General features: G+C 34.4%; 1 protein-coding gene across 17 annotated transcripts in view; it reads right to left on the bottom strand.

Annotated features, from left to right (window-relative positions):
- HDAC9 (histone deacetylase 9) overlaps window positions 1–17,784 on the bottom strand; it is a 476,309-nt gene that overhangs the window by 47,240 nt on the left and 411,285 nt on the right. For all 17 annotated transcript variants that reach the window (XM_068674122.1, XM_068674124.1, XM_068674117.1 and 14 more), the window contains one exon: window positions 15,826–15,944. In XM_068674122.1, coding sequence (XP_068530223.1) covers window positions 15,826–15,944 — 119 coding nt within the window. The remainder of the gene's footprint in view (window positions 1–15,825; window positions 15,945–17,784) is intronic.

The following is a 17,784-nucleotide window of genomic DNA, read 5'->3' as shown; positions in this document are numbered from 1 at the left end:
TGTTATTTTCTGCCTTTCAACTCAAAGACTAAATTTCTGAAGCAACAGCAAAAACACCACAACTGACTTTATACATTTTCTCCTCAGGTTCTTCCACTCACTGGAATATTTTAGTACACATTAGTGTCATCTAAAGGTACTGGCATCATGTGCTGCTGAGACCAGTTTTAATTGCACGCTACCTTTGAAACATGTTGAAAGTAATTTCTAGACTGGCCAAGGCCTGAAAGTGTCCAGATGTTTGAAGTAGAACATAAAAAGCATAATTCTTAATTGTCAGCCAAATACATACATGTGCTCAATACCAGTGTGTGTGTGTGTAGAAGGGTGCAGGGTGTTTATGATAGCTGAGGGGGTTGGAGAAGCAGGGGCTGACAAGGGAGCTGGACTTTGTCTGACATATTGCAGGAAGGTTAACAGCTGCATATCCAGGATTTATTGGGAACCTCCTCATGGAGGTGCCATGGTATCTCTTCCTTTACCTTCACCATCCCACATCCACGTGCTTCATATCTACATCCCTTCTAAAATACTACTCATTAAGAGTGAAACAATGATTGAGTTGCATGTGAGAAGTCTGTTTTGTGTAAGGCCTTGTTCATGAGCTCATGCAAAATCAGAGAATCATTAGGATGTCCCACAAGCAGAACTGACACCCTGGATATATGTCAAAATAGTTTTTCCCAGTGAAGTGTACTGGTAAACTTATGGTAAAGACACTTCTGAATGTCTTAGTTCCATAATACCACTCTTAAAATACAATATTAAGAGTGTAAATTTTTGACTGAAAATAGAGGGCTCTGCAGTTTATCTTATTTTAATTAAATTTCACTATCAATTTTAGCAACTCAGTTTATGTTAATAGAATGCTTGATCATGAATTCATTTAATTTCATTTTTAATCCATGACCTTCATACATTTTGAAGAATATACTATTGGTAAAGACCTTTGACTTCAGCACTCACTGGCATCCTTGTCTCCTGCCTTTATCCAAAGAAAAAATAACTGTCTTGCCTCTGCTAGTCTACTAGGCTAACTACTGCTTAGTGGGCAGAGGGGAATCTTCCCAGGAAGATCTGTTGCACCAACTTTTAGAAAAGTTGAACAGCTTTTCAGAATTAAACACTTCTCTGTATTGACAGTCATAGACAAATCGAGACTTAGTAAGATGTATAGTGTTCAGAAAGCTAAACTTAGTTTTCATTTATGGTTCTGAAAGACTCTTTACATCAAGGCAAGTAAAACTTATTTTCATGTATGAAAGATATTGTGAACAGTATGCTGAATGAGAAGCTCCTCAGATAACGATGAAGTTAGAAAAAAATGCTTTTAAATTAAGTAGACAATTCCTCATTTAATACCTAATTAAAAATTACTCATACTAGAGATTTTGTAGAATCATAAAATCATAGAATATTCCAAGTTGGAAGGAACCCATAAGGATCATAGAGTCCAACTCCTGGGTCCCCAAAGGACCACTCAAAAATCAGACCACGTGTCTGAGAGTGTTGTCCAAATGCTTCTTGAACTCCACCAGACTTGGTGCCATAGCCACTTTTCTGGGGAGCCTGCTCTAGAGCCCAACCACCTTCTCAGTAAAGAACTTCCTGATATCCAGACTGAATCACCCCTGTCACAGCTTCAAGCTGTTTATGGCTTTAACCTTATATTGTAGTTTACAAAATTCTGCATTCAAAGACATATTTCTTTAATTTGAACAAGTTATAATATTAATATAATAATACATTATTAGTGTATTATTTAATCACTAGAAAATTATTTAATAAAATATGTTAAACATAATAGTGCATTATAAACATATTTATAATAATCATTCATGGTTCATAAATATTTTTATACAGAAATTATGGAAATGACGTAGAAATTCTGGTTGTTCTACTTGTAACATGGAAGAAGTCACATTAGCATGTCATAGTAATAATTATTTTAGCTTGCAAGGCTATTCTTCCATCAATACTTTTTAGAATATTTCCAGATTCATAAACTTTGAAAATGATTACATGCAGACAGAGGACTTCTATTCAAAATGTGTTCCATTGCTCCCAGTAATAATTCCTCAGACTACAGTTCTCCTTCTGACTCAAAGTATTTGTTGTCCTATCAACCCACTTTGCACCTTGCTTTCTTTGGCTAAGACACACATCATCCGCTCTTTGAAATTCTGCTTTGTACTTACCTCCCTCTCTCCTAATGTGTTTTTATTCCACTGTCCTTTTCTCCTTTTCCCTTGAGTATACTGTCACTTCTCTGCTAAGAACATGATAAAAACTTGGTAAATGGTATGTGTTTGCCAGGGTGGCTTTTAGATATCCCAGGAAAAAAAAAAAAAAAAAAAAAAAAGAGGAATTTGGCCGTTTGTCCAAGTCATTTAGAAGTAACACCACCTGGTCAAAATAATGGCTCCAGCTAGGAAGACTGACAGCCAGCCTTGCCATCCTCACATCTGGAATTTCCCAGGCTGAAACACAGGAAAATGTCCTCCTCATATCATCATGAATGAATTTGCTGCTCTCAAGACTTTACTTTCAGATTCAGGGTTGATTTATCTTTAAACAGTGCCACTATAAATAGCTATAGTGCTTCAAAAAGGAGACATTTGAAAAAGAGGAATGCTTTAGAGGCAGAAATTGAAGTAAATGAAAATTAAAACTCTACTGATATGCTCCAGAATGAAATATGCACATATCAGCCTCACAAAGGTAGCAAGTGGTACAATTTATTGATCTGAAACTAACGTGGAAGGTGCAGTTCAGTAACATAATGACAAAATAGTAATAAAATGAAGATTGCAGAATATTCCTTGGTAGCAGGCCTTTCCTATGAACCTTTTTGACTGCAAAAGACAAAGGGACAGTATTATCCAATGAACTAAATTACGTAGTTCCGTCAAGATGGCAAGAGGGATGGCCAGATTTTGAAGAAAATAAAACCAACAGCTTACTCATGATGTAATTTTTGATATATATTTTACAGTCTCAATAAACTCTAGTAGTCAGTAGTCAGCCAAACAAAGAGCATGCTGTTAAAAATATTGGTCTTAGGTGTGAGAAGTTCTGATGCTCTGTGTACATCATGCTGTATGGTTGTCTGGGTAAAGCAATTATGCTATAGGTCTCCTTGGTATAAGATCCTTAGTTTCTTTGAAATCAGTTATAAAATTTTCATGGATTATAATGATAGGAAAATATAATTTTATACCAAGATTGAAAATTAGCAATATATTTCTTACTTTTCCTTTTTTTTTTTTTTTTTTTTTTTAAAACATAAAAGATAGTTTACAATCAGGAAACTCTCACTGAAATATTTGCTCTGAATAGAAAAATATTCATTTTATGTTCTAAAATTTCTCTTATGTTTCCCTTCCCTTCCCTTTCCTTCCCTTCCTTGTTTTTTCTCCATTTCCCAACTTTACTATATCTGTGATAAAGTACTAAATTTGATCAGGCAGATCTAATTTCCCGTTCTTTTTTAAAAGCACTACATAAAAACTTATCTTCATTAAGTGCCACTGGGACTCCAGCACCACATAACTAATCAGAGAATTCAGTAGCTTCATGTCCATGTGATGCCTCAAGTTCAAAGGGGACAAAGACATCCTGTTTGGCATTTTGTTTTACTCAAGCAATTAAAACGACACAGACCTCCTTAAGCAATTTTTTAAAGTAATCTTCTATATTCACCATCAATAACCTAAGACATTATAAAAAAAGTAGTGCCAACAATGATAATTTTCAAATTTGTAATATTATTTGGAAAAAACAAACAAACAAAAAAAAAAACACAAAACCAAAAAAAAAATGGTGATGCTCAGTGAAGTTGAAGGACTGAAACTCATTGTGGATTAAACCATTTTAGATCTAATACTTTTTTCCATATCCCTTCAAGATCTTGGCTTAGTAATTCTGTTCAACTTTTGTGACCTCTATGTTTTCCCTCAAAAGGTATGCTGGGAAATTCCCAGAAGTGAGCACTGTGTGTGGGAATGTATACACCCAAAAAGGGTCAAATGAAAAAATTATACAGGTCACTACATATGTACTGTCTTCATTTATTCTCTACAAAGCTACAGTTGATGCAGTTGAAACCATTAGAAAAATAAAGTTTTTTTCACAAGGTCATATAAACATCACAACTTCTTGGATAACTCCTTTGATGTAGCATATCTGCTAATTAAATTACAAGTTTTGGAATAACATCTTATCACTTGATCAACAGATTTTATTTACTCTTTTTCCCAGGGCTTGATGAAGGATTAAGAAGGTTATTTATTTGAGTGTTTGTTTGGATGAAAATTACTTATAACTTGTTCATGTTAGCTTCTGAAGTTTCAAGAATACTACATTTCACTTTATCAGCTCTACTTTTATACTAAGATGCCTTGAAAGAGTAGGGATAAAGATGCTACTGTTCTAAAGCTGTTTACAGATGATTCCTGCTAAATTTATTTAGAATACAGAGCAGTCGTGTTCAAACATGATTTCAAGGCAAAGCTTTTCCTCCAGTCTAGAAAGTATAAAAGTGATTCCTTACTTGGAGTGAACCATAAATTTCAACTGAAAATAAAGGAGACTACATTCTACTATTTAGAAATAAAATAGATAAAAATAATAATTGGATTTTATTTGCTAGAAGTCAGTAACTTTATTTTTGAAAAAAAAAATCTGCAAGAAACAAAAGATACTAATGCTCATTTTTTCCAAGGTTTTTGTACAAATGATCCAATTTTTGACAAAAAGAAATAGCTATGCTTTTGGGTTTCATTAAAAAAAAATCAGAAAGGAATTAATATGAGAATTTTATATTTACAATATATTCATAAAATATTATTTATTTTTTCTTTTTTTTTTTTTTTAAATTGAGCATTTATTTTGGCAGCATAAAAAATATTCTGAAAAAAAAAAAAAGGTATTCTTCACAAACCTTGACCACTGCTTCATAAGAAGAAAAAGATGCAGAAGAATATACACAATATGCTTAAACTACAATGATTAAATAAAACTTAATTTATGAGGCAATACATGCAAGTGCTCACCTTTTCTTACAACCCAATAACTGAATTAATCTCTGATATGCGTAATAAGATAAGGAAAATAAGTTTGATCTTAGTACCTTTAAAACACAGGAATTTTACTGAAGGATACATTCATTACTATGGACCACAATTTGGGTGATTTTATTTATTTATTAATTTTGAGAGATTGTTAATCCATTTTAAGTAGGTGGAAAGCAGATTTAGAGACTAGCTCTCACAACCAAATTACACCTAAATGGGTGCACTGTCAGATACTGAAAAAACAAAAACAAAAACAAAACAAAACTATAATTAGAGAACCAGCCTTTTCTTTTACAAAACAGAATCTAAAGAAAGGACATAAAAAGGCTGTGGATCAAACAAATCAGAAATATTTAATTCATGCCAACAATTACTACCATAAACAGAAAACAGGAAGTAACTGATTTTTGATTAAATAGTAATATTTTTTTGTTCTGGATACATACTTATTTTTAGTTTCCTCTTACAAACTTACAAAAGTGGGCCAGAGATCTGTCCCTTGATCCGATTTACTGTGTGTGAGTCATAAACAATGATAGGGAAAAAAAGGATTTTGAAGTAAAGAAATTACTACTAAATGTATTTGAAATGGACTTACAACAGAAATATTTCTTTTTCATTCCAAGTTAATTCTACAAAACTTCAGGAAGTACCTAAATGATTTAAATAACAGATTTCTCATTTGCGTATGCATTTGAAGATTTTTTAGCTTGTACTTTTGTACCCTATTAATACTTACAATGCAAGGTCTGTAAACATTAACTATTTTAGTAACTCTTAATCAGATGGGCGGAGTGGTTGAAATTAGTGCTTTTTTAATGTACCAATGTTGGCAACTAGCAGCATTTTGTTATATATTTCATTGTACTAAATGTTTGCATTAAAGCCATTAGAATCAGGAGATTGCAATGGAATCTCAGCGTTCACTTGATAAAGAAACTGCTGACAGGAAAAGCTTAAACATATGAAGGAACCGTATCCTAAGAGGTCCACAACAAAACTAACTCTGAATTGTATTTAACAATTTGCATCACTGATATTCTACTTGTTAGGATGCAAGCATCCTTTGAGGTGCTGCATAATATACAACTTTATACAACTACTGCCACGGACTGATGTTTCAAGTTTAATCACATAGTCAAGCATTCGTGTCCCTTTACCCACAATTAATTATCTTTTTATTATTTTTTTCATATATATAATTTTTTTTCTTCAAGCCTTTTCTTCAAGTACTTTGACATTCACTTTTTATATTTCATTTTATGGGTTTGCTTGATTAAAAACAACAACACAATAGCAACTAAGACAATTGCCTGTAATCAAAGCCTAAAATACCAAGAAAATCTCTTCAGATCAGTGAAGAATTGCTGGTGCTGATATCAGTCAGGCCCGAGTGTACTTGACGCTGTGATACTGTGAAAAAGATGAGTTTGCAGACCAAAAAAACAGATGGCCCCTTATCACCCCATGGGGCTAAACACACAAGAGCAAACTTCAGAGACGCCTTACCTTTACCCTGTCTGTCCCTATCAGGAGAGACTGTTATATTAAGGGTTATTGCCTCTCTAGCCCTCCCTGTGATTAGCTTTTGAAGTCCATGGCCAAGAGGCCAGTGTGAGAATATCACCCTAGATAAGAGGTGTTTGCTCTGTGAAATATTCAGGACAGGAATCCATGGACCTCAAGATAGTTCAGCAGGGAACCACAAACTCAAGCTAATATCTTCTAATCCCCTGTTGGTTTGAGAACTACCCACCATAAAAAGCATAACTGGCTGTTTATTTGTGCAGGCAAGAGATAACATCTTAAAGTTACAGTCTGCCTTAAGTAGTAGGGATGTGAAGCCCAAAGAAATGAACCATCCAAGCTCATAATCAAAATTGTGTGTGCTCCCTTCTTCTCTGCCTAATGAGATGTAAACATTTTGGCTGGTGTCTCTTTTGAAAGATATTAATCAAATATATTGGTTAGAAATCACAAAGGATAGTCCGGTCTGCAAATTACATGTCTTCTTTTATGGCATTCTGAAGCTGTGAACAATATGTTAAAAATTTTCCCATGGCGCAACCAAGAAAATACTTGTGGCACATTTCTATTTATTACAGAGAATAGTTAAATTCTAAGACATAAATCATGCTCTCCTACTAAAGCTTTACAAATTCCCAAAGACAAGCCTAATTCCCAATGCAATGATGCTATAAAAGATCAGACACTTTGTTATGGAGAAATCCACATTTGGAGATGTCTTTCAACAATTTTCTCTCAGGACCCAATCCTGTGAAAAGCACACGCAAGCTGCTGAACACTGAGTCAAGCTCCATTAGTTTCAAAATGGCCCTAAAATCTTAGATTTAATTTGCTGTATTTAAATTGCAACTTAACAAGTTTAATACTGCCTAAGCAAAATAAATAAATAAATAAAAACAACAACAATTCCTTTTTCCTTTTCTTTTTTTCTATGAAATTACAACCTTTCCTTTTTAATAAGGGAAGAGATTTCATAAGTTCAAATTTCAAAACTGAGAAAAGGTGACACCAATTTTACCTGTTTAAAACTCCTCATATCAGTGATTGCCACTAGCCAGTGTCACTATTGTAACATGAAAGAAAAATAGCAATAGGTAGGTGAAGAGATAAGGGGAGATGACTGAAAGGGAAAAATAATTCCTAATGGTTATGTAGATGCTCTTTTTTTTTTTTTTTTTTTTTTCATTGTAATCTATCCTTCCTCCACCCTGTTCCCAGTACCTGCCCTAAATCAAGAAACCGGCACCTGATGCATTCTGCAGATGGATTGGCACTGTATATCTGGAACATAGTATACAGGTGTTTTTTCACTTGCACTAGTTAGTTAACTAGCCAGCAGACACTTCTGTTTGTAAGGCAGGAGTGGGAATGGAAAAAAGAAATCTCTCCTGGCTGATTTACAGAAAGAAAGTGAAACAGCAGGGCAAATCAGCACTTATTAATATTTCTAATTGCTCTCAGTTTATGCTTAGGCAGTCCCTTCTGGAAGGCACACTAGTTAACAGACTATGACTGAAAACACTGAGCAATATCAAAATAAGTGCTTAAACTTGTGAATCCTACAGATTGATTTGAATACCTTACCTGTTCAGTTAGAGATGAGTGCCCCAAAGTCTGAAGATGATTTCTCTGGCTGCAGCAAAGGAGGTCACATGTTCACTGATCTAATTTTGTTTCTTTTGGTTGAAATTCACACTCCAATTAAATTCACACATCAATACTTGATGGCATGTGAGGACAGATTCTTCAATCCAATGTTAAAATTGTCAATTCAGCATTTTCATATTTTTTTCTGTATTTTTTTCAAGCATTAATACCTTCTTCAAATGGAAATCTACCAAATAAAAAGTCTTACCCTCTTATGTCTTCACCTTTCCCTTTATTATTGTATGTCCCAGAGAGACTAACTTTATACAATGAATTCTCATTTCTGCTCAATTTCTACAGAAGCTATTTTTTTCTCCTTTACACAGAGCAGGATCCTGGAATTTTCTAAATTTGATATTTATCAGTGTAAATGTAGTACACATTTCAATAACGTACCTAATCCTGGAGCTACCAGCAAAGTATTCTGTGAAATTGGAAGTGCAAGGTTAAACTTTAGGATCATAAATGAAAGAGTAAATGCAACATAAACTGACTCATGATGCTGGGCAACGTAGTGGCCATGCCCAAGCCATATGAAATGCTATGCCAACCAATGTTATGGGGTAGGAGGAAAAAAAAGTCAAAATGATTTGTTTCTCCCCCAAAAATCCAATGAAAATACTCATGACTGAGTGTATGTCACCAATGAACTTGCCATATATTTTGATGCCATTGTATTGTAACAAGTAATCATTCAATTAGCATTCAAAAAAACACCCTAGAAAAAAAAATCCATACTTGCTTTCCAAAGTGACCAACTGGAAAGCTAGCTTGATGCTATGTCTTCCTGCTGTCAGTCACTGGGTATCCTGTAGTTTCCAAGACGCAAAAGAAGCAAAAGAAACATTTCTGATAGTAATTAAGAGAATCCAACATGAAAAACTTTATGAATGATCATTGCTCTACCTCCACCTCCAAAGCTTTTAGCTAAGAGTCAACAACTCAAAATCTGTCTTGCTGGATAACTATCTTATCATCTCCAGTACTGCAAAGATAACTAAATTATGTTAATGAAAATCAAATCTCTGAACCCAGAAGAATTCAGATGAGAAGACAAATGTGGCAACTGAGTTAATTTAACATCTTTCTGCCACCAAAAGGTATCTTACCATATCTCTCCCTTCCTCAACTGTCTCTGTCTCCCTTCCACTAATTCTGGCATGCACTGGTCCTTCCATAAGCTGATTAAACTTGAAAGCCTGACAGAAATCCATTCACTTGTTTGGTTGATTAAGTTTTCTGATGGGTTGATGAGTTAATTTTTCATGTATTTACAGAGATATATGACAAGAACCAGAGCCTGTACAAGGCAAGTAATGGACAATGTCTACTGGATCTGCACTCTGAAGTAGTTAGTGACAGACTTTCCAAGACGATAGATTCTTATGTTGATGGTTGAGTCAAAAAGACTTCTCTTGTGAAGAGAAGAAATTATAGATGGCATCATGAAAACCTGCAGTGCTATTTTTAGAGACCTGAACCGTGTTTAAACAGCTACCAAATCAAAACTACTATTCTATTTAGTGAGCTGTCAATTTACATGGCTTCTTCTTTTTCTTTTTTTTTTCTCAACCTTCCTTTAAAAACACTTGTATTAGCCTCGTTAGACCAGTCAGGATCCTTTTTCAGAGAATCAAGTGTCAGGAAAGCCTTTCATACTAGAGGTTTGAAAATCAGAAGAGTGTACAGTCCCTCCCCAAAGACTTTACAGTTACCCTATCCTAAAAACACACAGTAAATTCAAGGTACTGTGCAGTAGACAGTCATAAAATTATTTGGGGATTGATTTAGAAATTAAATGCTCTCAAGATATATATATATCCTGCAGTACATGAAATACTCTGATTAGCCACATAGAATATTTTAGAAAGAGTGAGTCTGACACACGGGAAAACTGTTCTGAAACATAGCTGAAGTACTAAGCTTAGACCCAGATCATTTTTACATTTGAATTCAGTGATGTGCAGTTCTAGCATTTTCCTTTGTTTTGTTTCTAACATATATACTATACACCAAATGTAGCAGGAAACTGAAAAGATTCCACATTCCAATGTACAGTGCAATTGTGAAGACTCTAAAAACATTGGTCATTGAAGACAAATTTCATGAAGTGACTTTTATTCATGCTTACGGGCAAAGCAGAAACCAACAGGATAGACACCCATATTTCATCTGGTTGCTCTTATACTCTGAGAAGCACCAGTTCATGCCATGAGAAGAAATTCCTTGAAATAAGACTTGTAGTCTGCATGTAAGTCAGCAACCCTTTTTACACATTAATTTCTACTACTTAAGGTGACATATTTCCTTTTGATGTTTAGAGCATTAATTATTTCCTCTGTTGTCATTAATCGGACAGATTGTATGATGTTAACACAATCTAAACTAAATAAACTATTTATAACTAAATAAAATATTTAGAAGTGGCAAATCAGCTTAGATAATTATATTCTGGACACTGGATCAAATTTGCATCATGAATTTGGCATCATAGCAGACAGGTATGATTTACTATTTAAATGCCTGCAGTGATATCTTTTCCTACTGCTAATTGCTGATCTTATTTTACACTCTGGTGTCAAATAGCATCTTTGGAATAAGAGAGTAAAACAACAGGAAAACTCCAGTAAATCACTATAGCCCTTAACAAATGTAGAGCTTCAAGAAGATAAAGACCCTGAAAAAAATTTAAGTATTGGCTGACATTTCTCTACTTAGGTTATTTTCTTACGGAATGGTTGCCATTTAATGAGCAATTGTGTACAATATTTACTTGAACAGCAAAACTTTATCAGCGACTTTAATGCAGGCATTATTCTAAGGGTTGCTCTATAAAGCAATGAGAAAGTACGTCACCTCAGGATAATGTTACAGGGAGAACTTCTACAGTCAGCAGGACTAAATTTAAAAGCAGTGCTCTTTCAGGATCTAACAACTTGCAAATTTATGATCAGACACAGCAGCTCTTTTTCAGACCGGTACACTTCACAGAATTCAAATGGCATGATAATACAGTACATTTTAGTAGAGGTTGTAAAAATTAACCATAAAATAAAACGCATAATATATCAGATGTTCCACCTAAGCATCAGAAGGACAAGATGGAAGAGTAGATTCTTTAAGCATCTCTTTACTATTCTAAATATAAAACCTCTTAATTGCCTTTATTTCTTTGCCCATAATATTTCTTATATTTTATTGTCAATACAATTTTTACTGCACCAGAAAAAAAGTGGATTTTATGCAGCTACATTTTTACAATATGTAATATATTGTGTTTATATTTTATCTGTTACTTTATTAAAAATAATAATATTCTAATAATAAAAAGGAAATATTAGGTTAGTTAGAACTAAGGCCTGTTTTCCTCTTAGCTGATCATAGTCTACAGTAAAATTAAAGCACCTTTACAGTCCTGGATCTAAACAAAGGGATTCCAAAGACATCAGTAGTCACTCTGGATACGAGAGCTGTGCATGAGAGAGCTCCTGCTGCTGCACCTTCACCGCACTGCTTGGGGAATCAGCGTAACCATGCAACATGGAGGAAGCTGTGGTACCAAAGGAGCACATGACAATAACAAACTTTTTTCCCCCATGATTTCGGTTAAGAGTCCTAAATAGGCTAAATAGACATAGGCTGCTTGAATATCCCAGATGATGTAAGCCAGGCCCTATGAGAAGTTAGAGAAGTTCCTGAGCAGGAGCTATCACTCTGCTTTGACACCTATTACTGTGCAAGACCTTGGGGCAGGAGGACCAGCCATGTGCCTTGCTTTCTTTGCTTTGCTTGCACAGTCATAATAGCCCTAAGGACATGGGCAAGGTGGAGTTTGTTAGTGGAGATAATATCTTTATCAGAAAAAAAAAAAGAAAAAAAAAAAGTATATTTGGAAAAAGAAACATTTTCAGACACAGTCTACCTTGGGGGGCAGATCTTCAGGACAAGGGGGGGTTTCATTCAGAAATATTCTTATTGTTTCCATCTGTGCTAGGTAGTCTAATAAAAGGTATTGTCTATAATGCTTGCCTTTTCTTACTGAGGTATTAGGACTATAGCTGGCACCAAAGTCCCAAGAGCTTCCTGGCAGCAGAAAGTTCCCACATTATGCCACCAGTCATCTCAAATCTTTGAAGTCCATTTTCTTCTTAATACATTATAAAGTCCATTACTACATTTATGCACATAGACTGAGTATATGTTTCAAGTTGTGTATGTACAAATATGTACACATTAGGTACAAATAGGTACAAAAGGTGTACAAGCACCTTTTGAAATGACAGTCTTTTGTTTAGCAAAATGATTGGAATAAAGGATAAAAAGAGACAATCCAATGTGCCTGCAAAATCCTCAAATATGGGGTTGAAACAAATGTTTTATTTTATGCTTATTCTCAGTTCCACATTGTACCAAAATCTTACCTGGGCAAAAGTTAATTAAATATTAATTTGTTCAGTGAATACCTTTTTCCTCAAAAAATCAACAAAGAAGGAATTAAAAAGGCAGCTGGAGGAAAAGATTTACTTGGGAAAAGTGATTTGAAAATTGTGGAAAGAGAAGAAAGATTCAACTCCCCCCCTACCAATCTTTTTTTTTTTTTTTTTTTTTTTTCCCCCAGGGTAAAAAGACCTTTAGTGATTTAGTTGCTTAATGGGACTGGAGATAAATTAGGCAAGTGAGATATATTCTAGCTCTGCTATTATCATTTATCTCAGTTGGCTTTTTTCCATACTACTCTTTACTAGACAAGCTGAGGGTCATATCACTGCAAGAAATCTTGACTTGCACATCAGACCCATTCATTAAAATCATCTGTAAAAATATGTAGGGCTATTTTTTTGCTGATGTTTTTATTAAGTAGTCAGAAATGGCAACTGGGCAACTGCTTTGTAAATCAGATTGTACATCAACACAGGGAAAAATTAAAATAGTGGTTGAAAACTTTATAATTTACACATCTCAGAATGAATAGATTTAGTAGATAATTTTTTTCTTTTTTTTTCAGTTGCCTGCTATATTGTTACTCCAAGGCTTCAGTTGGTCTAATCTGTTATCTTCATCCAATGCCTTTTATTTTGTTACTTCGAAAAGCTGACTGGTTAATACTTTTTTTTTTTTTTTTTTTTTTATCTGTTACTGTACTCTGAAGGGAAGATATAACTTCTTACCAAGAATATTGTGTCTCTCTATCTTTAATAGTGAAAGGTTGTTAACTAAGTACCTAACTCCTCTCCTTTGATATTAATCTCTTCCTAATTTGAATCTGTAAAGTTTATATTGGGTCATCACAAGTCAGAAAATCCAGTGTGTATTAAGATAAAAACTAGTTCAAAGCTAAAGATTTTATAAAGAAAGAATATTTACAGATAAAACTTTACATTTACTTCTTTTGGAATAATTTATAATTCTTACAAACCTATTATTCTAAAAAATCATGAATATCTATTTGTAGACTTTAACATGAATGTTTCTCTTTGGACTTTAAATGATTTATTTTTTATAGACTTCATTTTTCAACATACCACATATAGCATGTTATGCTCTAAAAAGGTATGGTGGAACGTGGAGAATTTTGTTTGGGGGAAATAATAAATTCCTTTGGCTCTATACAAAAGATTTTATTCATCCCTCAGGTGCATGATCATTATCTAGGTCTATCTTGGCGTTTCCCTTAATTTAAACAAGAGGCACCTACTGTAAATGACTTTTTTTTTTTTTTTCTCACACACATGTTTAACTTATGGATATGCAGCCTCTTATATTAAAAAATGTACTGTGATTTGTGTCTAAAAGTTGTGAAGAGTTCATTAATTCTTTCATGAATGAAAATTAGCTTTGATTTTAATATCAAACACTTTTTCTTGTTGTTGGGTGAAATTCAGTCTATTCTGAGAGGAAAATATGAATCTTATTGCAATTGATATGAAAGTTTTTGAAGCTGCTATGCCAGAATATCTTGTGTGCACGCATGTTTGCCAGAGTATCATGCTGGAGCATCATGGATGCTTAAGGGACATTTAGCATGCATTTTCAGCAGTTATATTCAGATAACTATCCATGCTTCTCTAAAAATAACTTTATCGTATCACTTGGAAGCTCATCGGCCTATCACTTATGCTCATGAAATAATGCCTCTGACCAGTATCCATGCTTCAGAAAAATAAATAAATGATGTATAAACTTTTTTCAAAGGGCTTTTTCACACACATTTTACTAAAACTCATAATGCACCATTAAGTCATACTCAAACGTGCTTACAGGACACTACAACCCTTTCTTCTCTAATGCAGACACTGCATTAAGCTTAAAAACTGCAAAATCTCGATACATCTTACATGCGGTCACAGGGATGTTCCCTTTCCAACCCAGTTGTAAATTAACACCTGTGTGAGTATGTTGAGAAGGCCCTTGCACTCCTTGCACTGGCTTCTGCATACTGAATTTTCACGGCACACCACTGTAAAGAGTCAGTCTACCTCTTCACCTGTTCTTTTGTGTTTGATATTCAGGAGGACCTGTACATTGCTTAGTTTAATTGAAAAAAAAAAAAAAAAAAAAAAAAGTGTCTCTTCCTTTGTCACTTCCTTGCTCTTCCTAAGGTAAATACCAACTCCAGTGAACTCACCTGAAACAAAAGGCAGAGGGACTGATGGACAAATTCTCTCTGAGCTGAGGTTCATTTGTGCAGCATGTTAAATGCCTTTAAATCTCATAGACTTCTCCAGGCTTTTCCCAAGGAATTTATGATTAGCAAGGGGGATCAATATCTAATAACTAATCAAATGTTAATATGGTATTTCTTGAGATATACTGAAAAAATTGTATATACTGAAGAAAATTATTCACAGCACTGCATTAGGAAACCATTTTGCGTTGCCTCATGGAAGCTGATTTATATATAGCAATGTTACACTGCACATCACTGTACAGAACATTATTACATTACTCACCCATGCTTAATGTCTCAGGTTCGGGATCATTTTGGCCACAGAATTCAGTAAGAGCTAGTGACTTTGGAGTGCTAGATATGAGACCAGTCAGTTAGACCCGTCTTTAAGAAAGTACTAAAACCCTGCACTGAACACACTTTTTGGAGGACTGAAATGGACATCCAAACATTGAGACCCAACAGAGTAGTCTTTTAGAAAACTTTGGCCTTCATGAACACTGATGTAATTCAGGATTAATGCCATCAAGCTGAAAAGATTACAATAACAAAACAGCAATATGAGATTGGACTTAGGCCGCCAATGCTTAAAATCTCCAATATATATTTAAAGAGAAATAACTTACTCCAGCATTTGGAAAATGGGGCCTATTGAAAAGCATGAAACCTCTAAAATGTTATTTGAATGCCAGAAAAGTAATACTTTAAAAAGCTGAGACAAAAATGCCAAAAGGAACAGAAAGGAGTGAGCCAGAAATGCTAACATGTTCATTTCCACTCAGTCCCTGCCCTCTGTTACACATTTGTAATCTCACAAAATAGAACTATGGACATAACATGGACTTCAGATAAGGTTCCCAAAGAGAAGAAGTACTGATTCAGAAATGTGCACGTTGTGACTGTACCTACATTTTGCTGTGACTTTATACCCGCCCAGTGGAGAGTCGTGGCCTTCCACGGCATCAAATCCTGCTGATACCAAGACAATCTCTGGATTAAACTCATTGGCAGCTGGCATGATCACAGTCCTGTAAAGTGAAAAAAAAAGAACAAACAATTGGTTAAAAATTAAAAGAACTACAAATTCAAAAATCCACAACACAACAAGGTTTTGTACATCAAAAACATATTTTCTTTTAATTAAGCCAATCTTCATCATGGCAATCCAAAACCAAATGAAGTCTGAAGAAAAAATATTATTTTTTTCTTTAGCCATTCTTTTTTCCTTTTCTACTATTTGGGGGGGCGGGGGAAGGGGGGGGAGGGGAGGGCAGGGGAAAGGCAGGTACATGTGAAAGCCTCTAACATTACACACACATCTGTGCCTGTTTTATTCTGCTGCCTATAAAAAGCTGCCTCTTCCAGGGAAGTGACTAATGGTTTACAGAGCGCACTCAAAGCCTGAGTGGAAACCCGGACTGCTCCAGTTAGTGCGAACTTGGTGTAAATTTGAACTATAAATTTCTTTTGGGAAAATGTTTGCTTTCCAAACTTTTTTTTTTTTTTTCTTTCTTAACATTTTTAAATGTTTGTCGAGGTGGGGGGTGACTCTAGCAAAGGAAAAACATGAAATTCCCTTAATCAAACCCAGACTATGTTGTCAAGCCTTTCCAAGGTCAAGCATAACAGGAATGTGACAACCACAAACCAGTGACAGCAACCCCTGCTGGTGTCAGGAAGATAATTCAGCCCCTCTTATTTACAAAGATTCCACTTTTTTAACCCCTTCCTTGACAAACTTCAGTAGGGATTCACTTTGTTTTAGTCGAAGGAGAAGATAAAACCTTACGTTCCGTATTCATGGAGGCACCTCTTTCAGGCTGACTATCTGAAGGAAAGGCATAAGGACAGCTTTTGCACCTAGTGTGATGGATGGTGAGCCTCTAACATCTGTGTTAATTCAGGGGGATATCACTAGCATTAAAAGACAAATCTACTAATAAATTCTCTAATTGAAACAAGGAAAACACAATCAGTCTACACAGCTCAAAATCTGCAGGTCAATTTTGCATATGCATCGTACCATGTGTTTATTTAGCTTAATATTTAATCATTTAGGCCAAATCATTTAGGCTAATTATTTAATCAATTTAGGCCAAAAGTATCATGTTTTTGTCAAAAAGTAAGTTTTTTGTGTGTGTGAAAAAAGTGTGTTGATAATAAATTATTATCATTTTTTTATTTTGTTTTCAGTGTTTCTTTGTTCTGTATTTTAAGAACTTTATTTTGTTCTGATTTCCTCAGTTATTTTTAATATTAGGAAGGTGGTCTTTTTACTTGTTAGAGAAAAGAATTCAAACTAAGTAAAAATTTCTTACAGGTCATACAGAATTTCAATGTATATAATTTTATGTTAGAAAATAAATGACAGAGGCAATTTCACATTTTTGATAATTTAAGTGAGATTGGACCAAGAATGTCTACAGACAAAATAGCATAATTTGTAACATATCCCCTTTTTAACATGTCATCATTAGGCCTGTACTGAAGTGTGGATTCCAGTATCAAGCATTGCGCTTCAGAAAGGATCTAGCCCAATCTGAGAACAACAGGAAAGAAAAAAATAATAATAAAAAAAATGTGACCTAAGTGGAAAAATAATACAATTATTTGACTCACAGAACAGAGTAACTGTGATAAAAGTCCACAAATATGTAAATGGCTGTTGCAAGTGGAAAGAAGCTGCTCTGCATTTATAGCATGGATCAGACATGAAGCAATTGCAGCAGGAAAGCTGTATTTCAGGCACTGGAAAAAGCTTTTAAATGGTAAAGGTAGATAATCATTTAAATGAACTGTTCAAGAAAAGTGAAAGTCTTGATCTATTTAAAGTTTTTAATAACAAGTAAAATAAATATCCATAATGCT

The sequence above is a fragment of the Anas acuta genome, chromosome 2 (assembly GCF_963932015.1).
Source record: "Anas acuta chromosome 2, bAnaAcu1.1, whole genome shotgun sequence".
Classification (NCBI taxonomy): Eukaryota; Metazoa; Chordata; class Aves; order Anseriformes; family Anatidae; genus Anas; species Anas acuta.
The sequence above is the reverse complement of the archived record's forward strand: the minus strand, read 5'-3'. Positions and strand labels throughout refer to the sequence as shown.